Source organism: Triturus cristatus, chromosome 6 (assembly GCF_964204655.1).
Source record: "Triturus cristatus chromosome 6, aTriCri1.1, whole genome shotgun sequence".
Lineage (NCBI taxonomy): Eukaryota > Metazoa > Chordata > Amphibia > Caudata > Salamandridae > Triturus > Triturus cristatus.
This window is the reverse complement of record NC_140589.1, coordinates 1,501,950,339-1,501,974,306: the sequence shown is the minus strand read 5'-3', so window position 1 is coordinate 1,501,974,306 and position 23,968 is coordinate 1,501,950,339. Positions and strand designations below refer to the sequence as shown.

At 49.4% G+C, this 23,968-nt stretch overlaps 1 protein-coding gene across 2 annotated transcripts in view; it reads left to right on the top strand.

The window, feature by feature from the left end:
• The window catches only part of FERMT1 (FERM domain containing kindlin 1), a 283,134-nt gene that overhangs the window by 219,484 nt on the left and 39,682 nt on the right, over positions 1–23,968 (top strand). For both annotated transcript variants that reach the window (XM_085612639.1, XM_085612638.1), the window contains one exon: positions 7,784–8,005. In XM_085612639.1, coding sequence (XP_085468765.1) covers positions 7,784–8,005 — 222 coding nt within the window. The remainder of the gene's footprint in view (positions 1–7,783; positions 8,006–23,968) is intronic.

The window sequence follows — 23,968 nt, the reverse complement described above, 5'->3', positions numbered from 1 at the left end:
TCCCATCGAGCTCTACAAGCTACGCCCGGATGTGTTGGCGCCCCACCTGCGCGCGATGTTCCTGGCGGCCCACTCGCGGGGTTCCCTCCCGCCGGACCAGCGTCTAGCCACAATTGTGGTGATCCACAAGGAGGGGAGGCCCCGTGAACGGGTCACATCCTATAGGCCGATTTCGCTTTTGAACGCGGAGCCCAAAATCCTCGCCAAGGTGTTGGCCAACAGGTTGGTTGGCGTGGTGGGCGATTTGGTCCACCAAGACCAATCTGGCTTCATACCACACCGCAACACGGCGCTCAATCTGCGGCGCTTGCACGGGGTGCTCGCGCGTGTCCCATTTGTGCGGGAGCCGGCCATCTTGGCGTCCTTGGACGCCACCATGGCGTTTGATACGCTTGAATGGCCATACATCTGGGCGATGCTGGCAAAATTCGGGTTTGGCCCGGGTTTCATTAGCTGGGTCAAATTGCTATATTCGGGCCCATTGGCGCAGGTGGTAGTGAATGGGCGAGTCTCGGCCCCATTCGCGCTGGGGAGGGGTACGCGACAGGGCTGCCCCCTGTCGCCTCTCCTGTTTGCCCTGGCCCTGGAGCCCCTGGCGGAGTGGCTGCGGTGGCACCCTTCTATCCGTGGTCTCCGCTGGACCCCCGAGCATGAGGACCGTGTGTCCCTCTATGCTGACGATATCCTTCTGTATCTCGCCTCCCCGCGTAAATCACTGATCGTCCTGGTTGATGTTTTGCGTTCATTCGGTCGCAACTCAGGCCTGGTCATCAACTGGGCGAAATCCTGTGTGTATGTGCTTTCCGGGGAGGCTCCGGCCCTACCACGGGACTGTCCGATCCAGATTGCCTCCCAAGGTTTTCGGTACCTGGGTATCTATATCACTCTCGACCCGGAGGCCCGCTACGAGCGGAATTTGTTACCCCCCCTCCGGCGTTTGAGGGAGGACGTGGTGCGCTGGCGGCGTCTGCCGCTCTCGCCGCTCGGCCGAGCGGCCTTGTTTAAAATGATGTCCCTGCCACGCTTCCTCTACGCCCTCCAGAATACTATGGACTTGGTCCCGGCACGCTATTTCCGTGAGGTGGAGGGCCTCCAGCGGCGCCTGTTCTGGGACGGGAGGCCGCGCATTGCTCTGGCTAAATTGACGCTCCCGTGGTACGATGGGGGGGTCGCCCTCCCTGACATTAAACGGTATTACTGGGCCTCCCAACTAGCTGCAATTAATCATGGCCTTTATGGGCCCGCCTTGAACCCGGCATTCGAGATGGATAAGATGCTCCTGCCCGGTGGCGATTACAATCGAGCGCTCTACGCTGGCGCGCCCGACTCCCGTTTGACGGGACCGACGCGTGTCATGGTGCGTGTCTGGCACGCGGCTAATGCAGCTATGGGGTGGAAGGACCGTTTGACCCGGGCGTCACCGCTGTATGCGTCTGAGAGGTTGGGCTCCCTGTGGACGTCGAAGGGCTTCGAGAAGTGGGACACGATCGGAATCAGCACGGTGGGAGATCTCTGGACGAGGGGGGGATTCAAAACTTTTGAGACGCTGCAGGCGGAGTTCCAGCTGCAGGGCAGTGAGTACTTTCAGTACCTACAGGTTCGCCATGCGCTGGGCTCCGTCTTCCCGGATGTCGCATCCATTCCGGAGTCTTCCCCCCTGGAGGACAGAGTCCTAGATGGCCATGTCCCGGACAGCACGATCTCCCTCATATACAAAAAACTGATCAACGATAGATCGTGCCTGCTGACTAGTCTCCGCGAGGCTTGGGTTGCCGACGGGCTGGAGCTGGACGATGAGGATTGGATTTCCGCGGTGGCCTCTCCGAAAGAGGTGGCCATCCCGGCTCGCCTTCGTTTCGTCCAGCTCAAGATCCTTCACCGGGTTTACGTGACGGGGCCAAGGCTTCTGCGTATGGGCTTTGCTGGTGACGGAATGTGTAAGCGTGGCTGTGGTGCGTTGGCGACTTTCATGCATATACTGTGGGAGTGCCCGAAGGTGGAGCGATTCTGGCGTGGTGTGCATGAGGTCCTGCGCGTGGTGACGCGTGTTGCGCTGCTGCCTGAAGCGAGGAGATGCTTGCTGAATGTATGGGAACCGAATGACTATTCGGTCCCGCAGACGCGGTGGGTGACTCTGGGATACATGATAGCCAAGCGCGACATTGCTCAATTGTGGGGATCCCAGAGGCCCCCGGCGGTGTCGGACTGGAAAGAGCATATGGATTGGTGTATGTTTCGTCAAAAGGTGGTGTATGTGGCGAGAGGTAAGCCTGGGGCGTGGGTGAAAATCTGGGGCCCCTGGAACGCCTACCGCGGGGGTATTTGTGAGCCACCACTGCTACCGGCTGCCTCGCCTGCTCCGTCTCCCTAGACGGCCCCCCTCCCTCAGCCGCGGGCGCGCGGTCCCCCAGTCCCTGATCTATTCCCATTCCCCTCTCCAGAGTTCTGCTGCTGGTTTGGATCCCCCACTTATGGAGCACGTGCTGTTATTTTGGATCGCGGGTTGCCTTGCGGGTGTGGTTTTTTGGTGTTGTTTTGTTTCAAGAAAAGGGAACCGTACTGTGGGCTTGGAGCTGTGTGGCCTGCACCATTGATTACTCCTGTTTTCACTGCTCTACACTGCCTAGAGACTTTTACTGTATGTGTGCAATATGTTTTTTGTCATTCTAGCGGCCGGCCGGATGGTTGTAGGCCCATACTTGTAACTTTTACGAACTGCAATAAACGGTTTCAAAAAAAAAAAAAAAAAAAAAAAAAAAAAAGAAATATTTACCTTTGGTGTAATGCTGGTCTTCGCTGTAGGTAGTAGAGTTGAATTAGGAATGGTGGTGCTTGGGGTGGCAAACTTTGTTTGTGCCCCCCGGCTCCTTCTCCTTGTATTTCCTCACTACCACTCCAGTGGTGCATCTCATCTCTCCATAGTTCCTCTCACACATTTAATTAAAAAAAAATTCTAGACCTACTCGTCCCAAGTTAGGGTGTCAGAGTGCTCTCCATCAAACACGCAAACATATTATACTAAAAATCAGCCATTGAGGTGGCGCATCATGAACAAATTGTGCCTTGTCTCCTAGTCCAAATACTAGTGCCATTTTTGTACGACCGAGTGTTGTTTTTTTATGTTAAAAAATGCTGCTACTTTGCAATTGTTTACAACCCTCCCAGACCCCTTCACTCACACACACACACACACACACACACACACATACACACAATCAGAAACACACAACAGACATACAAACACATTCACACGCCACACACAAACATGCAACTACAGAGCCACATGCATAAAGCTACACAATCACATACAGAAACATGTAACAAAGAAACATTTGTATGCGTCGTCAGGGGTAGTGAGCGCTATATAAATACACACATAGTTGCACAGAAACCCATTCACACACACATACATTTGCTAAATATGTAGTCACATAGCCCTGGGCCCTTCAGCATCATTCTTGGAACTGTTATGCTTGAGTAGTGGGGACCAGTGACCACCGAGCCACTGCTGATGAACATGGCAGCTGTGCCAGCCCACTCTGTGATGCCAAACCAGAGAGTTAAATTCAAACGCACCGGCAACCCCCTTTGCCTCAAGACAATCTGTTTGTATTAATTACCAGACGAGCAGGTGATTGAATGGAAGCTGCTGGTCTGCAATAACACACGCAATTAAACACACAAATGCCTGTACAAACTAAACAGAGCAGCAGAGCTGAAAAATCAGTGCAACCTCCACAGCGTGGTGGTACAGTGTAGCAATGCCTGCTTTCAAAGTCTGCACACAAACACCCAAACAAACAACAAAATCAAAGCAGCAACTGGAATGTGAGAGCCAAGACATTTAAAGGAAGCAGGTGCTTGATATACAGATCCTGCAGGTACAGGGGGTCAGACAGTAACTAGCATGGCACTTGGCACTGTTTAAGGATATTTAAGCACGGTTCCCAACTTCCACCGTCATTCTCCTCTTAAATGCAGGATAGATTTCAGAAGCCATCGTTCTCTTGTTGTTCTAGATTGGTATCTACAATAAACATGGTCACTGATTGCATGTTTATATTCTGTTTTATATAATGCCTAGTCACGTTATTGTATTCGTTGATTCTTATCAATGAATTTTCACAAAATATTTTCAAATATGATTTTGGGAAATGTGAGTTTGTGTGTTGATGGAAGTGAGGCACATTTATCTCTACAATAATGTTATGATTTTAGGTACGACACAATATTGCATAACATAGGTGCTTGGAATGTGTGTGTGGGAAAATAACTACAACTACCTTGACCTTTGGTCCCGGCCAGCACTCTCCCCAGCAGCTCCGCCTTGCAGCCACTCCGCTCCGGTACTGATCCTGTCCTCGAGCAGGGTTCTCGCCAGCTCTCCGCCCCAGCGCCCCAGGTGTGTTCCGCACAGCCTTCTGTTCCACATTTTTACTCCGCTTTTGGGTAAACTGTACTTGTGCCACTGCTTCTTGATTTTCCTGCTGCTGCTGCCCCTGCGGCCCCTCCCCCAACTCGGCCCCACTCCCGCCTCTCCTTCTCTGGTCCCGCCCCTCTCCCCTACTTAATGGCGACCGATGTGCGTACCTCAGATACCCTGACATGCGTTCTCCTCAACGTGCGCTGCTCGCACCGACACGTCGTAGAGATATGGGACCTGATCGACACCCTCTCGCCTGACGTCGCCTTCTTCACGGAAACTTGGACCAATGCCACCTCCGGTCCCGACATCGCCACTGCCATCCCCGACGGCTACAAGATCCCGAGAAAGGACCGCCCCCACCGCCCAGGTGGAGGACTCGCCATCGCAAATAAGACCCCCCTCCGACTCTCCACATCCAGCACGAATGACCCCCACTCCAACACAGAACACCTCCACTTCCAGACCAGCCCTAGGACCACGCTACGCGGCACCCTCATCTACAGATCGCCGGGACCTCCGCCCAGTCCGCAACCGCTATCGCCGAGCTCGCCGCACCCCACGCCATCATCTCCACGGACTACATTCTACTCTGGGACCTGAACTTCTACCTCGACAATGGCGATTACCCCGACTCCACCACTCTCCTCGACAACCTCGGACTGAAGCAGCTGATCAACACGCCCAGTCACAAAGCTGGACACACCCTCGACCCAATCTTCGCGGGAGGGACAAACATCCGCTTCAGCCACGCCACCGAGCCCCTCTGGACGGACCACCACTGCGTCCACTTCACCTTCAACACCGCCACCTCACACAAGCCCCCCCACGCCCGCCGTGAAGGAACTGGAGCAAGGTCACGGAGAAATACCTCAACACCACCTTCCTCCAATACCCCCCCATCGCCACAACCGACACCAACTCTGCAGCCATGGAACTGCACCGATGGATCTCCTGCTGCGCCAACAAGCTCTCACCCTTTCCGCCACCCTGCCAAACAACGCCCTCTGAAGGCCGCCTGGTTCACCACAGAACTACTAGAAGCCAGACCCTCCTGCAGATGCCTAGAGAAAACCTGGCAAAGCCAGAAAACTGCGGAAGCACGGAACAACCACAGGGACGCCCTGAAGGAATACCGCCAGTGCATAAGAGATACCAAACTGACCTTTATAAGAGACAAAGTCCAGACCAACATGACCAATGCCAAGGAACTGTTCAACGTCATACAGCAGTTTGCTAAACCCCCCTGCGAAGCCATGGACGTCACACCTTCCCAGGAACTCTGCGACAAGCTCAGCTCCTACTTCCATCTGAAGATCAAGGCCCTCTACGACAACTTAAGCGAACAGACGCTAGACACCACCCCCCACCCCTACGCCACCGATAATCCTACCATCTTGACCTGGGATTCCACCACCGCAGAACACATCTCCGGTACTATGAAGAAAACCCACTCAGGAGCCCCAGCGGACCCCTGCCCGCCTCACATATTCCACAGGGCAACCGCCGCCATTGCACCCGAACTGCAACAGACCATCAACGCCTCCTTCATGTCTGGCATCTTCCCAGATGTCTGGAAGCGGGCGGAGGGTAAACCCCTCCTCAAGAAGCCCACGGCCGACCCTACAGGCCTGAAAAACTACCGGCCCATCTCTCTCCTTCCTTCGCAGCCAAAATCACAGAGAGACTCGTAAACGCCCAACTGACCGTCTTCATCGAAGAGAACTCGATCCTGGATACCTCCCAGTCTGGATTCCGCAGCAACCACAGCACCAAGACCGCCCTCCTCGCCACCACCGACGACATCCGCATGTTACTCGAGCAGGCACACACCACGGCCCTCATCCTTCTGGACCTCTCTGCAGCCTTCGACACCGTTTCACCTCGCACCCTCGCAGCCAGACTCCACGTCGCGGGAATACAAGGAGCCGCCCTTGACTGCATCCAATCCTTCCTCATCGACCGAACGCAGAGGATCAGACTCCCTCCCTTCCTCTCCGAACCCACCGATATCAACTGCGGAGTACCCCAAGGTTCATCACTTAGCCCCAGGCTCTTCAAATTCTACATGACCCCCCTCGCCGCCATCATCAGACAGCATGGGCTTAGTATTGTATCCTACGCCGATGACACCCAGCTCATCCTCTCACTCATGAAAAATCCCGAAGACACCAGACTCCGCTTCCAGGAAGGTATGAAGAACGTGGCAGCCTGGGTGAAAGACAGCTGTCTGAAGCTCAACTCAGAGAAGACCAAGGTCCTCATCCTCGGACCCTGCAGTTCTGCATGGGACAACACCTGATGGCTCACCGCCCTCTGGAATCCACCCACACCTACAGACCACGCACGAAACCTCAGCATCATCCTCGACTCCTCTCTCTCAATGAACAGCCAGATCAACGCCGTCGCCTCCACCAGCTTCAACTGCCTGCGCATCCTCCGTAAGACCTTCAAATGGCTCCCCCCGACTGCAGAAAGACCGTCACCCATGCACTCATAACCAGCAGACTGGATTACGGCAACTCCATATACGCCGGAATCAACAGAACCCTTCTACACAAACTCTAAACCATCCAGAACGCCACAGCCAGACTCATCCTTGGGACACCGCGCCACAAACACCTGACCCAACACCTACGATACCTCCACTGGCTCCCCGTCGGGAAGAGGATCACCTTCAAACGCCTCACCCATGCCTACAAATCCCTCAACAACCCCGGACCCAAATACCTCAACGAGAGATTAATTATTCTTCCACGTACCCAAGAGGAACCTCCGCTCCGCCGACCTCGCCCTGGCCGATGTCACCCGCATCCGCCGTAACAGAGCAGGCGGGAGAGCCTTCTCTTACATCGTGGCCAAGACCTGGAACGACCTCCCAGTGAACATCAGATGCTCACCGACCCTGCACACGTTCAGGAAGGACCTCAAGACCTGACTCTTTAACTGATCCAGAGCTGCTACTACCCCCCCACCCGTGCCTTGAGACCCTCAGGGGTGAGTAGCGTGCTCTATAAACCCCTTGATTGATTGATTGATTGATTGATTGATTGATTGATTGAACTTTACGTTTGCCTCTATTTTCAATGTGTATTGCAGCTGAGGTTTGTTTGCAGGTGAATAACTGGGCATCAGACGTTTAGCCTGCATGTCATTGTGAGTTTCTGGATGTTGACGCAGTTCTGGGAACCAATTTCTCTTCGGCACTTAAAAGAGCAATGCAGCTATAGCGTCCATTAATAGGTATTGTAACTGTGTGTTCACACATTATGGTATGTACTAACATAGATCTCCTCAGTCCATTCTTTCCTATTCTACTTCAGTTTGGGTGTAATGGTATTCTTCTCTCTTCAATAACAGGAAAATCAATATGCCAAATGGATGGCAGCCTGCCTTTTGGCATCTAAAGGCAGAACAATGGCGGACAGCTCATATCGGCCTGAAGTTCATAAAATTCTTCAATTCCTGAAGATGAAAAACCGCAATACTGCTCCTGAAGTCTCTACCGACCTTGAAAACATGGAGTTTCAACCAGAGTGCTTTGTTTCGCCTCGTTATGCAAAGAAATACAAAACTAAACAGGTGCCGTAACATTTAAAAATGTTAAACTGACATGTCTTGTATGTAACCTTGCTATTTGGTCATCCATGATCATTGACATCGTAGGATTTTTGTCAACCATTTCAGGAAAAAAAGGTTTAAAAGGGGACACTAGGCGAATGGAAATTGTTCTTTTTTGTACATAATCGGGGACACTGACAGTGTCAATCATTTGACTGTGCATTCCAATGTGAAGGCTATATTTTTCCATTCCAGCTATTTTCCACATTTTAAGGCATTTTACTAGATAAAACCCATTGGGATTTCTAACTGAGAATAGAGGGATTACTGCTGAAAACTGGTGCAGTAATTCTGATTCCCTTGGTAATTCCTCATTTCTTAAGGCACCCTCTGCAACAAATTTGGAGTACCATTGTATTACACGCCTCTCAAACTTATTAATATTTACAATATCGCTGCATTAATCTCCAGAAACTCCTCCTGCAATTTGTGTGTTTCCCTTTTCAAGCCTTTTTCTCCACCTTTATCTCAACCCTTCCTGTTACTAGCATTATGAACATTGTAGACCTAGGTATTACGATCGTTCGAATTAGGCCATCCTGAGCAGTCTAATCTAAAGCATCCTTAGCACCCTATTGAGTAGCTTCCTGAGCATGCCAGTCTGTAGACCCTTGAGCATTGCAATCAGTAGGTTCCTGAGCTTTCTAGTCCAAAATATCCTGAGAATTCTAGTTTATAGTTTTGTGAGAAGTCCAGTCCATAGACCTCAAAATACTTCTGTCCCTTAAATTCCTCATTTGTGTTTCTGTTTTATCAATTAAAGCCTTTCCTGTTCTTTTCCTCTGATTTGCTGTGTTGGTCTGTGTTGGACTTGGCCCTTCTTTGCAGGGTCATCCCTGAACTTTGCCTTCCTCCTGTATTTTTTTCTGACTTGTTGTTGGCTGTTTTATGACTCTGGTCACTTTACCACTGCTGATCAGTGCTAAAGTGCATATGCTCTCTATTGTAAATTAATGTGTGGATTAGTGATTCCATGATTGGCTGGTTTGGTTTACCTGTCAGACCCTAGTACAGTGCACCAGGAGTGCCCAGGGCTGGTAATTCAACTGCTGCTGGTGGGCTTGCAGCACTGGTTGTGCCACCCACAGAAGCAGCCTGTAAAAGTGTGTCTAAGGCTTGCCATTGCAGAGCCTGTGTGCAGTCTGGTACTGCCATGCTGACTGGGCAAGTGCACCCACATGTCAGTCCCTAAACCTTCCCTTTTCTTCATCTCGGACACCCCTATGGTATGCCCAAGGGCAGGGTGCATTGTAAGTAAAAGGTAGGACAAGCCCTCGTGTGTGGCATGTCCTAATAGTGAATTACAGCCATTTTAGTTTTTCACTATTGCATGGCTACCTGTTCCCCATGGGCCATAATATGCAGGTTGATTATTACAGCTTATAATCCTAACTGACTCAGGGAACATGGTAGAAATTCGAGTTTAGTATGCCTGAACTCAGAATGATAAAATACATATTTTAGTGAAGTTGGTTTTAACATTCTGTGTTTGAAAATACCACTTTTAGAAAGTAGATATTTTCTTGTCTAACCATCCAAACCTGCCTCTGCTAGATTTTGTATTCCTTGTCTGGAGTTTGAGTGACAGGGGCCGGGGAAATTTCAGGAGACAGGGTGAGGCAGCACAGGGCTGAATAGAGAGATCTCCATGTAGATGGATGGGAGGAGTTGCACCTGGAACCTGAATAGGACTGCTGCCTTCCCTCCACAATGCTGGCTCCACCTCCTGTGGTGCGTCTGATGTCTCTGCCCTGCGCTCTGAAAGGAAAGAAGGAGTCTTGTCAACAAAGTGCTCCAGGACTGACCAGAACTGGTTTGGACTAGGCAAAGTCCTCTCTGCCTTCAGAGAACAAAGAGAAACTGGGTATAAATATTGTGACCCAAACCCAAGAACTTTAAATCACTTTGGGAAACAAGAAGAAACCTTTTGCTGAGGAGAGGAACCAGAGAGACTGAGGAGAGACTATCCCTAAGCTGAAGTGCTGCTTGGGGGATTGGCCTGTTGTGGTTGCCTGACTGCCAAAGAGAGGGAAAAAGGATCTTTGTGTACTTTATTCAACTTGTGAAGGATCTCCAAGGGCTCGAGAAAGAGCTTGCCTCCTGCTGAAGTCTCAGGGACAACAGACTTCAACCACCAGCTCCCCAGAGTGCCTGTAGCTGTATTGGGGCCTTCTGAGGGACTGTGTGTCGCAAGGAGCTGGAAGCGCGACTCACGAAGAAGAAGCGTGTCGCCGCCGTCGCATCACTGAACAAGGGTGTCGCTGCTGTAGCTGTCGCATCACATCGCATCGTAAAGAAATGTCTCGCAACATCGAAGAAGCGTGCCACTGTCGTCACATCATGAACAAGGGTGTCGCCGCTGCAGCTGTTGCATCGAGCCGAAGGGTCTCGCATCACCGGAGAAGTGTGCCGCAGCTGCTGTTGTTGCATCACTGAACAAGGGTTTCGCCGCTGCAGATGTCGCATTGAGCCAAAGCGTCTTGCATCACTGGAGAAGCGTGCTGCCGTGACAGCCGCTGTCGTCGCATCACTGAACAAGCGTGTGACCGCTGCAGCTGTCGCATCGGGCCGAAGCATTTCGCTGTCATCGCCAAAGCCGCTGTCGTCGCATCACTGAAAAAGGGTGTCACCACTGCAGCTGCCGCATCGAGTCGAGACGTCTCGCATCATCGGAGAGGCGTGTCGCAGGGCCTGTCGCGGCTCAGACAAATCATTGAGTCGCAGCATGGCAATCGGGCATGCACGCATCATGTTGCATCAAGGAGAAGACGCCATCTTTGTTTCATGGCACCGGATCTTCATCGCATCACGGCGTTGCTAGTCGCATCGCCACTGGAGCGCAGTAAGACACCAACACATCACCGTTCCTGCGAATCAGGAACCGACGCATCACCTTCCTTGCAACACTTTCGTTGTATAGCGTTACGTATCCAAAGATACATTGACTCAAAGTGTCGCATTTTAACATCTAAAGAGAACTAAGCTAATTCTACCATTTTAAGTACAGTATTGTGGATTTTTGTCGTTTATGGTCTTGTGTTAAATCTATATAGAGAATACTTATTTTTGATATAAAACTTGTGTAGTGTCCATCTGTAGTGTTGTCACTTGGTTACTGTATGTGTTCACAAATGCTTTACACACTGCCTCTGAGATAAGCCTGTCTGCTCGTGCCAAGCTACCCCCTTACCCTGACTAGACTCAAGGGTCCCTATTTGTCAAAGGTACCTACCTCTGCCAACTAGAGACCCCCAAATCTAACAGTCTTTGTTACTATTTTACCGCATGGCCTATATGTTATGCCTTGTATTCAGAGGATAAATGCTGGTTTCTCTGTTACGCATCATCTGCCGCTTTCCTTTTTCTTGTCCGTAAGTGTTGTCTCTTGTGAACTTTTGTTAACAATATGATCACTGCTATTTTCATGAAGCAGACACTGTTAGTTGTATTCTAAATATTTACAGATCTCAAATAGACTCTCATGAATAGTGATGACAAAGTGGCGGAGAGCTGACAGAATAACATATTTTGGGGCTGGCTCTATAGAACCATTTGTTGTATCTGAGGAGTTCTTGCAGAGGTTTGTCACTAATACCTTTCATGTTAGAGGGGCCACCGGATATTTGAGCCCAAGACAAGTTCCTGAATGGAGCCCTAACCAGTGATTGCTAGGATTCTTAATAATTAGGAGTAGGACACTCTACGAGAGCCCTCAGAGAACTGTCAAATTTAATGTTTTGAAACCACCAGCTAGGTTATTACTCAGATTTGACTCTGGCCCGTCAAAGAGCTACAAAGGAGTTTGGATCTGTGAAGGCTGTGACATATGCAGTGGTCTCTCGATAATGCTGAAGATAATATACTAATCGAAACTCACTTCTTTACATATATGAGAATAGTTATGAGGGGCTTAGAACAAGAGCGAACAGGCCAATAACAAGCCGCAACAAGATAGCAACAGCACACAAGTGAGGCTGCTTCACAGAGGGGGAGGTTACAGCACATTGATGTAATGACGCTCAACAGCTCTGAATAGCTGGAATCTTCCACCAATAACTACAGGATAATAAAGCAATGATTACCGTGCACCATGAACAATCTAAATGGGGTGGCAGAAAACTATGCTCAATGAGCAAGATATGGGGAGACTTAGGTCTGTGGATCTTCATAGCCGCTGCAGCTCATTATTTCACACGAGGCATAGATGCAGCAAGCTCAATGGACTCTGCTTCACCAGATCAAACGCTGTACTTCTGAGCCTGACATTGCAAGGCCACTCTTCAGGGGCTCCAGGAGTCTACAATCCTCAAGACCAGATATGATGCGGTTAGATGTTGTCCTAGGTTTGTTTTCCTCCATGGTGGAAAGATGCTAACAAGCCCCGAGTGAGCAGGAGACCCCGCAGTGAAGTGTATACGTACACTACGGTTGAATCCTCCTCCTCCTCCTCCTTCACTGTCATCCAGGGCAGAGTCAGCACAGTCAATTCAGACCGGGAAGGCTTAATGAGTCGAGACTACAAACAGTAAAGGGAAAATCCTTGCAGAATTTTTCTCTACACAGTCTCAAACACAACAAACCACTGGTAAGACTTTATCTGACTCAGATGACTCATCTCACCTATCTTTTGCTCTAGTATTCTTCAAATCTCGAATAAAAGCAAAGATGCCCTCAAATTTTGAGTCCGCTCTCATCTTGCCTCATCAGGAGTCAGGAAGAGCCTGTAATATGCAGCATAGATCAAGGGAGTAGTCATACTCCAAGCAATTTCCCATCGAGTGCAACAGCAGAGGGACCTGCTATTGACAACAACTGCTCAAGTCCAAGTCCAAGCGCCACATAAGTCCTTGCCCCCAGGGACGAAGGAGATGTGGTGTCATCAGGGTGCGGCCCGGCTGGGTCCCCCTCTATGACCCATAGCACCCCTGCCACGCCGCATAGTCCAGTGGGGCTCCCTATGTCATCGCAGGTGGTTGCTGGTGCTCAAAGCCTTGCTTCTACCCGGAGCCGGGGTCGACGCCATTCCGGCTCCGTAAACTTACCTTCCTGGCTCGTACTCCGCTTCTTACTTCGGAGTCAGAGCCTGTTGTGGTTGAGGCTGAGTGGCGCCGGAGGCTTGCCTCCCCGGCTGCGGCGCCATCCCCTTCTTCGGAAGCGGAGCTTGTCGTGGAGGACGTGGAATCAGGATGAAGCCGAGTCAACACTGGATGGAGCCGAGTCGGCGCCAGATGGAGCCGACTCGGCACCGGACGGGGCAGGGTCGGCGGAAACCAAAGGTGTTTTGGCACCGCATCGACGCTGGGTTGTTGACTCTTCTCCGGAAGTTTCGGGTGAGAGTTTGGCATTGCTTTGACATCCTGCGAAGCCGAATCTATCCTTGCCTGTGCCCCCCTTAGAATTTGTGGACCCGGCAGGATCCCCACCTCCTCAGGAGCCCCATCAGGACCCGCATTCGTCGATGGGGCTCCCTTCCTTTAGACATTGGTTGCACCCTCAGTGTCTTGGAAGACTTTGTTTACAGCCCTCACATACAGATGAGTTGCTGTCCCCTCCTCGGAGGGCTACCGAGGCCAGTACGGCGTTTCTTAGAATAGTCTCCTTGGCCACTCGTGTTCTAAGCATGCAGCCCACTTCGGTCCCCTTGCCTGTGGACCCTCTGCTTGATGTCCTTCACCATGGGTTGGGGAATGTGGAGCTGCTTCTGCCCTTTGAAGCTTCTCTTTATGACGCCCTTTTGGGCACCTGGACTCAGCCAGCTTCCGGTGATCCGGTGGCTCATTCTGTCTTGCACCGCACTGCTCCACATGATCCAGTTTGCTTATTTTTTCACCCAGATGTGCAGGAGTTTGTTTTGCAAACTGCCTTCCCTTCCTTGCCTCAGTTAATGCTTCCTCCCTCCAGGGAGTCCAGATGACTTGAGTCGTGGGGTCGTAACATCTTCACCTCCACTAGTGCTGCCCTTCGTTCACTGAATACAGTGTGTGTCTTTGCTCGGGCTACCGCTGCATTGTGGGACTCTGCAGAGTCTCTTTTTTCAACCACCTCTGAAGGCGCTCGTGTTGACCTCCTTCATCTTCTCCGGAATGGCAGTGACCTTGCTGAATTCACGATCCACTCAGCCTTGGATACTGCCAATTCCTTAGGCCGAGCTATGGCTGGTTCGGTTGCTTTGAGGCGCCATGCTTGGTTGCGGGATAGCGCCTTCCCGGAGAATATCCGGGAGCAACTTGTTGATCTACCCTTTGATCGGGTTTTATTGTTTGATGCCCACACCAAATCAGCTGTTCAGCGCCTCCTTGAGGGCTTTCGCCCTCCGCCTTAAGCCTATATTTCCCAAGTCTTCTTTTCGCATGTTCTGGGGTGGTTACCCTTTTATTTAGTATCCTTTCGATGCCTTATGCGTTTTGAACTGGCAATAAGCCTGCTGTGGCAGTGTTCCACAGGTTATTGTGTCTCGCCTCTGACTGTGGTTTGCCCTAAGAGGTGTTCCCCGTTGTTTGGGGTGTCCATACTCCAAGTGGGGTACTTGTATGCTACTATATAGCTCTGCTTTATGTTATGTGGGCCTAGAGATCCTTTGGGCTCTATGCGTCCCCTGGTGCTCTTATCTTGCTGTTGTGCAGTGTTCAATGTTGTGACTTGGTTCAATCTTCTATACGTCATGGGTCGTCTTGCTTATATGCATCATTCTCCTCCTTGGAAGAATTTCATGGTGTTTTTCACCCTTAAAATGCGGATACCACCTGCCATTAATGCACTAGGTGTGCTCCTATACCACCCATATTGCATGGTCATGGCTCGTTTACCCTTCTTTGATATATGTATATGTATATGTGTCTGTGTATATATATATATATATATATATATATATGTATGTGTATATGTATGTATGTGTATATATGTGTATATGTATATATATATATATATATATATGTATGTGTATATGTTTGTATATATCAAAGTTAACTCTCCTCCAATGAAGAAATGAAAGGGACACAGTGGGCCTGTTTCAGGTAGGTTTATTTATCATGGCATTACGCGTTTCGGAACAACTTCCTTCGTCAGATGCCATCCATGATTTTCAGGTGCCTACCACAGTCCCTCCTTTTATGGTAACTACCTCCTCCCCATTGGTGAAACACGGAAGGACTGCAGGATCCAGCATCCATCTGGGCGGATGACAGGAAGGCTACCTTGATTGAAGAACAGTTTCTTTACACAAACCACAACACCTGAACTGCCCAACGCCTTCTGCAGCCTCCGTAGCGGGCAGGGTGTGTGAAAACTTGCGACAATGCTGCGAGTCTCTCTGTGTAATCACAGTCCTGTTGGGGCCGAACACATACCCTCCCGTGGCCGCAGCGTCTCAAGCACCTTCCGCTAACACAGATTTCTTCCTCCAAATACCACTGGCGTGCTTGAGTCGTCAGGGCGGGTCCCTAAACTTGCGCAGTGGACACGCAGGATAACATCAAAGTTCACTCACCTCCAATGAAGAAACGAAAGGGACACAGCGGGTCTGTTTCAGGTAGGTTTATTTAGCATGGCATTACGCGTTTCGGAACAACTTCCTTCGTCAGATACCATCCATGTTTTTTAGGTGCATGCCACAGTCCCTCCTTTTATGGTAACTACCTCCTTATTTGAGATGTCATCAGTGATGTCATCAGTGATGTCACTGACCATGTCATGAGTGATGTAATATGTGACATCGCTACTGGAGACAGTGGTCCCTGAGAAATAAAGAATATTTAAATACAATGAATATAGCCTCAATCAGTGCTATATTTGTGCCAGTGTCCAGCCGGACAGGGCATCTTTAATAAATGATATTTCAGCAATAATACATCGGATGTAAGTCAAATAACAGTGGGATACAAGCCTGTATCCAAGGACTTACATATAATATAAACAGTGAAGTACAAAAAGGCTCAGGCAGTTTAACGGTTGTTTCTATTAGTAGATACTTTGATAGCGAAACAACTGGTATACAAGGGGTCACCTTCACAGAAAATTATATACAATAAATAATTTGTGTAAGGCTGACAACTGTGTCGACGGCGTTTCGATCCTTATCAAGAGGATATCGGATCATCATCAGGACAAACAATTATATTGCCCGAATAAAATTGCCTTACAAACGGGAAACGGGTAGATCGGGAATCGATCTTTCCAATTGGGAGACAGTGCTCATGTGATGGGAGGCGTGAGGTTCGGCAACTCTGTACAATGGAGTGGGATGAAAGTCAATGTAATATGTGACATCATCAGCAGTGCATTGTGGGCGGCGCGAGTTCTAGTTAGCTGAACTCACTATAACGTGGGAATTTCACGGGTTTTGTACGAGCAATGTCCAACTAACTATAACTTTCCCTAAAACCTATGGTTTTTTTAGTGAATTTCTAAGGTTTTTTAAATGCTAATTTCTAAATATAACATGCCTGAAACCTATGGTTGTTTCAGTGAATTTCAAAGGTTTTTTAAATGCTAATTTCTAAATATATATATATATATATCACAAGTTTCACCAAAGCTGCCGAACTGCAGGATGGGTGCACCGCTCGTGAGGGTGAAACTCACGCAATATTTATTTTACAATTCTGAAACTAAAGACGGGCACTCATAGGGCAATATTGCACTCATGTATCATTGAAGACAGATAGACGCCTTTCGGCAATCTCTTTATCAATGCCTGTTAATTCCAAATGAGCACCATAATGCTTGATCCATTTATACTTTATTACTGCACATTCCCAGTGGCTCATATTTTTTAAATAAACAATGAAGAAGGACTACCACCATCCCACATAACCTTCATTTTAGCAGCCGCCATCGCTGTGTGGCCCCAGTTGTTAAATACATATAGCAACACCACGTTATCCCCTCTTGATGTTCACAAACCAATGTTCACGATTAGGCATATTGTAATGGATAAAAGGCGGTAATGACAAGATGTTGATCCAGGATCGTGATTGCAGTACAGTCGATCTCCAGCATCAACCCCCGCAGTGTCCTGCACTTGCCTACAAGGGAACTGTAATATTGGCACATTAGATTTGTCTAAATCTCTTTTCTTGACGGGGAGTCAGTGGAGGTCTCATAGGTGTTGGGTGATGTGCTCATGTCGTGGGATGCTGAGGACAAGTCTGGCTGCGGTGTTCTGGATGGTCTGGAGTTTGCGTAGCAGGGATTTGTTGATTCCAGCTTAAAGGACATTTCCGTAGTCCAGTCTGCTTGTTATGAGTGTGTGAGTGATTATCTTTCTAGCTTCGGAGGGAATACATTTGAAGGTCTTGCAAAGGATGCAGATGGTTTTGAAACAGGTGGAGGTGACAGCGTTGATCTACCGGGTCATGGTGGGGGAGGAGTTGAGTATGATGCCAAGGTTCGAGGCGTGGCCTGTGGGGGTGGGGGGTTGACAAGGGTGGTGGGCCACCAGATGTTGTCCCAAGCTGAGGGGGTGGGTCTTAGGACGAGGAGCTCTGTCTTCTACGAGTTGAGTTTCAGATAGCTGTTGCTCATCCAGGATACGACGTCTTTCATTCCTTCCTGGAAGCTGAGTCTGGTGGCTTCGGGGTCCTTCATGAGGGAGAGGATAAGCTGGGTGTCGTCGGCGTAGGATACTATGCTGTCTGACGATGATGGCGAGGGGTAGATGTTAAAATGCGTGGGACTAAGCGATGATGCTTGGGGTACCTAGAAAACAAATTCCTAAAAAGCAAGGTCTTAAGGGATTTTCAAAAACACAACTCATTGATGGTGGATCAGATGGCCAAGTGAGGGCACTCCAGAACGTTGCTGCATTAAAGCAAAAAGACCATCCTCTCCTTCTAGCTCTTCTGATAGTAGGGACGGTGGCCAGGTATGAGTTGGTGGATCTAAGAAGCCTTGTGGGGTAGTAGGGGATAACAAGTTGGCAGGAAATAGGGTGGCCAGGTGCATGGAGGGCTCTGTCAACTATGCACAAGGATTTGAATTCAATTCTTTGGGCAACACGTACCCAGTGGAGTTCCATCAAACCCTGCCAGGCTGACTCAATCCTACAGTTCCCTAACAGCGTGCATGCAGCAGCATTTTGCCCGACTTGTCGTTTTTGAGTAACTGCCTTAGGAGCATCCAGGTAGAGCAAGTTTCCATTGTCCATTCAGGAGAGAATCAAAGCCTGGACTACCAGCAACCACGCGCACCGAGGGAGCAAAGGCAAAATCTTGCACAGCATGTGCTGGATTCCAAAGCAAATGGCAAAAAGTTTAGTAGTTCGGGTCTCCATAGACAGAGTGTTTTCCAGCCACACTCCCAAACTTTTGATAGCTGGTTTCGGCGTCGGAGGGGGGCCGAGACAAACCAGCCAACCCAGAGCCCTAGAGGGAAAGGAATTGTTCCCAAGGATCATGAGTTCAGTTTCAGCTCCGTTCAGCTTAAGCCACAATTTATTCATCCAGCTGGCTACTTGCTCCAGTAGCTGGCTATTTGCTCCAGTAGCAAGTAGCTCTCCCCTTTGGATGCTTTTTGGTTACAATCCTGTATCAAGAAGGGCTTTATTTGTGCCAATGGTTTCAAGTCAGGGGCGCAGGTACTCATTTTTAAGGACCATGACTTATTTTTCATCATCAAAGTTTAACAGAGATCAAAAGAGAGAAGGCAAAAAGGAAGAAAGAGGAGGAGAGGAAAACAGTGATAAAGGGAGAAGCAGGGATGAAAAAGAACCTGCAAGAGTTTAATAAATAGACAATACGTTAAGGGTAGAAATAAGAGGCATGAAGTGGTATGAAGACATCACAACCTTGGTATTCCGTACCACTGGTATTCATAAGGGCTAGTGCAGGCCTCCAAAGTAACACTTTTGCCATTGCAGTTATTTTCTTATATTCAAAATGTTGTGCCAGGTGTACTATCCATTTAGGTGGTCGCATGCACTCAGAATCGGAGTGTCACAAGCGACCCTTTCACTTTTGCGAATGAGTTGCCACCTCCTTTGAGGTGCTGGTCCCAATTCAATTGCTCTCACAAACTACTGATACATCTTATACTGAGTTGCAATTTGGAAGGGATGCCCTAAGCGCCACCCTGTCAAATTGCGTTTCATTAACCATTTCTAATACCCTTTTGCAGTTTACTAAGACTTTACTGAATCTCAAACTGCGTTTAGGGAATACAAGTAAGCCATTTTGTGATCACAAACCATCTAATTTTGTGGTTCAAATGGTTTGCAACCACAAAATGACTCAGCACATTTGGGACCTTGCACTGGGTTAATGGAGATGGTTGGTCTGAGCCTGTGTGTGTGCGCACCCTCCCACATAAATAAGGTAGTTTGCAGGTGTTTTCCACTATCGAAGAGGAATTATTTTCTTGATATGGGTATTTTTTATATTCGCAACTCTTATGCCTGAATAATTTTCCTCTGTTAGGGTGATGCAGCATTTATATAGCAACTATACTCCTTTGTTACTCCGATACAGGTACACTTTCTGAGTGGTCTCTTGTGCCTGATGGGAGAATGAGGCAACTCTGGCCATATACCCGGCTAACAAGTGCCCCCATTCAGCCATTCATTCATGATTCTGGCACAGAACTACATGGGAAATAAGAAAATGAATTAGAAGCAACTCAAAACAAATGAGTGGCGCTAATTAGCATACCTAGAGAGGGTAATTATAACATCTGTTATTACCGGGCTCAGGCACTGGAGGGTTTGAGCGAAGTATAGAAAACAAAACTCGTTATTTTCATTTGATGCAAGTACAGCACGAGGCTAAGTGCGTCTCAGCGTATTCCTGAATGGGAGCTTAGCCCAGGTGCCCAACGCACAGGCCCCCAGCCGCCTCTGCAGTACGCACTCTGTACTAATACGCGATACATACTGCTCATCTACAGGGTCGATGCGGTCCCCAGCAGGGGTCTGCCCACAGGCACTTAATGATCCCGGCGACACTGCTGTTTTCGAGTCTCCCCGCTGGGGGCTTCCGCTTAATTGTCTTCTGCAGCCCTGGCGTCTCTTTAGTGCTTCCGCTGAGACAGCCACATAATCACTTGCATTCACCTCACGTGTGGGCGCTAGGGCGCTCACTCACTGGTGCACTTGTTCCAGTGCTATGAATAAGCCACGTGAGTCTGGCCTTGTGCAGCCCTGGATGAGAAAAAAAAATCCTTTGATATTGGAATGATAACCATAATCGGTTTCTGTAACCTGTGGTGGCTGGGATTTAGACCTCCTATTTTTCTTATTTGCCTAATTTCATCATGTCCACTTTTATGATTTTTTATGAAAAATAGAATAAAGTTCTACTTTACTGAAATTATGGAATAAAGTTATTTGGTGGACTTTTTGTCAGCACGCTTTCCTCGTGACTACGTGGGCATCCTCAAGGAAGCCTGGCCGCCTGGAGAGTGTGAATTCTATGTTTCCTCTGCGCTCCCGCCCTGCTTCAATATAGGTTCATTCTAAAGAAACTTATGAATTAATTAAAGTTTCCCCGTAGCGCTCGTGAGAGACTACCTCACAAGCACGCAAAAAAGGCAAGGACGCAAGGCCACGTACAGTTACACAGAAGTGTACAGGCGCAACCTCCTGAAGGGGGCGCCCCACACCCTGATGGTAATCTTTACTTTCAAACTCTTACTTTTATCTGCACTTTTTAGGTCTAATTTTCTTCTCTTGGAATATGTGCTTTACTTTCAGGACACCACTATGAAACTTTCAGAGGATAGAAAAATGGGAAATCTTGTATTTTGTCATTACGTAATACCGGGCGGTCCAGGCGCCTTCCCTTTGGCATATTTGATTCCCAGATATGTAGCTCAGTGGGTTTGAGTGCCCTGAAGAAATCAAACAGTAACCTGTCTGGTGCAGGTTCGAATTCCAACAGGACGGACCCCGGTTCATTCAAATGCTCCAAAGCCTGGTATAGTTGTGCAAGGCAAGGGCAGCGCCATAAAACGTGAGTAATTTTTCTATAGATTATAAATAATATTTAAATCCGTATTTGTAAAGCGCGAACTACTCACCCTTACAGGTCTCAAGACGCTGGGAGCCCTTGTGGAAATTAAGTGAACTAGTGCCCAGAGCCATATGGTGCTGAGCTGAAGCCGGAGCCCGGAATCGAACCGTGGAGCCTGTGCTCCGAAGTCAGCTGCCCTTTCCGCTGCACCACACCTCTCAATCTGCACCGCACCTCTCCATTACACTATCTGTCTCGGCTATAACTCGCCTCCTTCTACTGCAGAATTGCTGGCACAGGGGTGGGAGCCCTCTGCCGAGGGATTCCAGGGTCCTGGAGGCATTGACTTTATAACAGGCTATGGGGCCCTAGGCCAAGTAAAGTTTGGGGCCCTTCTTCAGAGCCACCATGAATTTCATCATACATTTTGTGCTAAAAAAGTCTGCACAAAGTCCAAAATATTACATTTCGTCTCAAAAACAGTTGATATACGTCTTCACTTTGGGACACCAAGATCCTTAAGATGTAATGGATAGTGGAGAGGTTGAGATAGTGAAACAGACAAAGGTGAGATTATAAATAGATCACTTTGGAAGGGGGGGCGCTTAAAAGGTGATCTGTGGGCAATTGCTCACTTTGCCTATGCCTTAAAACGTATTGATCTGTGGCTGATCAGAAGATCGCAGTGCGTGCAGGAGTAAGTCTGAATGCAACAGAAAAAGTCTGCCACAGTGAGCGAACATAGTTTGTGATTGGGAGCTGTGTATACGAGAGTGCGCGTGAGTGTGAGAGCTAGAAAGAGAAGAGGGTAGTGAGAGGAAGGAAAAGAGAATGACCGGTCAAAGAGACAAAAAGAGAGAAGGTCATAAAAAGAAAACGGAAAAGTGAGAACAGTACAGAAAGGAGAGAGTGCACGAGAAAGAGGAAAGAGAAAGGCGCAGAAGGATAGAGGGAAAAGAGAAGAAAAGAGAAAGGCTCAGAGAGAACTCTACGCGAGATAGAGGGAAAAGAGAAGAAAAGAGAAAGGCTCAGAGAGAAGCAGACAGATAGGGGGAGAGAGGTTCCACATTTGCATAATCTATTGTCTTAGCCATCATCCTTTTAGACCACTGGCACAAAAGAACAGCGCCGAAATATTTCGTAAAAAAATGGAAGAGAAGAGACATAAGGGGCAGAGAGCAGACAAGTTAAAGCCAGTTTTTGACAGAAGAAAAAGGAGTGGGAAGCAAAGAGGAACAGTGTGTGCGTCAGGGTGTGTGTGAGAATGTAGGTGTGGGTGCATGTCTGTATGCAGTCTGTTCAGAAAATGCAAAGAAGGCGGGTGAGCGGTGGCAGGGGGCTTGCATTCAGAAAAGAAAGAAACAGAAATGGGAAGGAGTAAAAAGAGAATGGAAGGGTTTAAGGAGCAAGGCGGAACACGGACAAAAGAGAACGGAACAGAGAGAGCCGGGACACACAAAACAAGACATAATAGAAAGGGGAGACGACAAGGAGTGAAATGAGAGAAGAGGAGAAATATGGGTGGAGGCAGGAGTTGAGAGAAAAGGGAGAAGAAAGAGTGAGACTTTGGGACAGTGGACAGACATGACAGAAGAAATCGAGGAGAGAAGTCACGGAGAAAAATGAACGGGGGCAAATATTAGCGGCGGGGTGCCTGCACCTCCTCGGTCTGCACTCAGAGCCCTCGGGCGATATGCTGAGCCCTTACCTCCTCACCTTGGCAGGTATCATGAGCCCTCTTGTGAAGCCTCGGTTCCGACAGATAGGACGGTAACGTTGCCCTTGATCTGCACCCGAGCTCTCAAAGGGCAGCCAGAGCCCTCAACGTGCAATGAGCCCTCTCTTGCAGCCCCAGTTCCGATACACAAAAGGGATTGGGTGCCCTCAGACACACCCGACACTGTACTGCAGCTCATCCGGCACTGGCTGGAATGGTGCACTGCCCTCAGGACGCACCTCGAGTCCTCCGCCCGCACCGAGGCCCTTTCCTGGTGCTCCAGCTCCAGATAGAAGGGAGCGGAGCGTCAGCCCGCACAGAGCCCTGCAGCAGCCCCCGCTCTGCCCCCTGTAGCCCTGGCACTGGTTGGAGGAGGGAGCGCTGTTCACAGCCCACACTGAGCCCCTCCACCTGCAGCCCCGGCTCTAGTTGGAGGGGAGACTGAGGTACCCTTCGTCGGCACTCTGAGCCCTCTCCTGCAGTGCCAGATCATGTTGAAGGGGCCCAGCGTCACCAGCCCTGACCGAGCCCTCAGCCGGCACCCCGAGCCCTCTCCTGCAGACCCGGCTCTGCTTGGATGGGAGAACTGTACTCAGCTAGCACCACCAACTCTCTCTCCCACAACCCTGGCACTGACTGGAGGGGACCTCAGCCGGCACTGAGCCCTCACCTGGCTCCCCGAACGCTCCCTGAAGTCCAGGATCAAGCCGGAAAGGAGAGGCGCCCTCCGCCACCGCCAAGCCCTCTCGTGCAGCCCAGGCACCGGAAGAGGCTGGGGTCTGTGTGCGGCTCAGCTCCTCACCGCTTGGGCTCCAACTTCTCCCCCTCTGCGCGCATCTCTCCATCTCCCCCTGCTTCCAGCAGGACTATATTGAGTGGAGAGGCTCTGCAATCACGTGGTCCCCTTGAAAAGCCCCAGGGGGTGGCGGTCCCCAGGGCTGGGGGGCCCCTTTGGGCCCTCCATTTTAATATAAACATTGCCCCTGGAACCTGGCCCACCCGGGGGCTTTAATTAAACGAAGCGCAGGAGCCCGCACTTTGTTTTTTTAAACTTTTCGGGCGAAATTTGCTTTTTAAAAATTGTTTTTTAAAATACAAAAAGGCTTTGTTCAGCCCTGGGGGTCCTTGTGGGACCCCCTGAGGAGGCCTAGGGGGTCAGGGTGTTTTTTACCCTGCCCCCTTTTCTTGTTTTTCACGTTTCTTTTCTGTTTTCTTGTGCCTCGGTGCCAACACTTCCTGGTTTGGAGTGTTGACAGCCAATTAGAA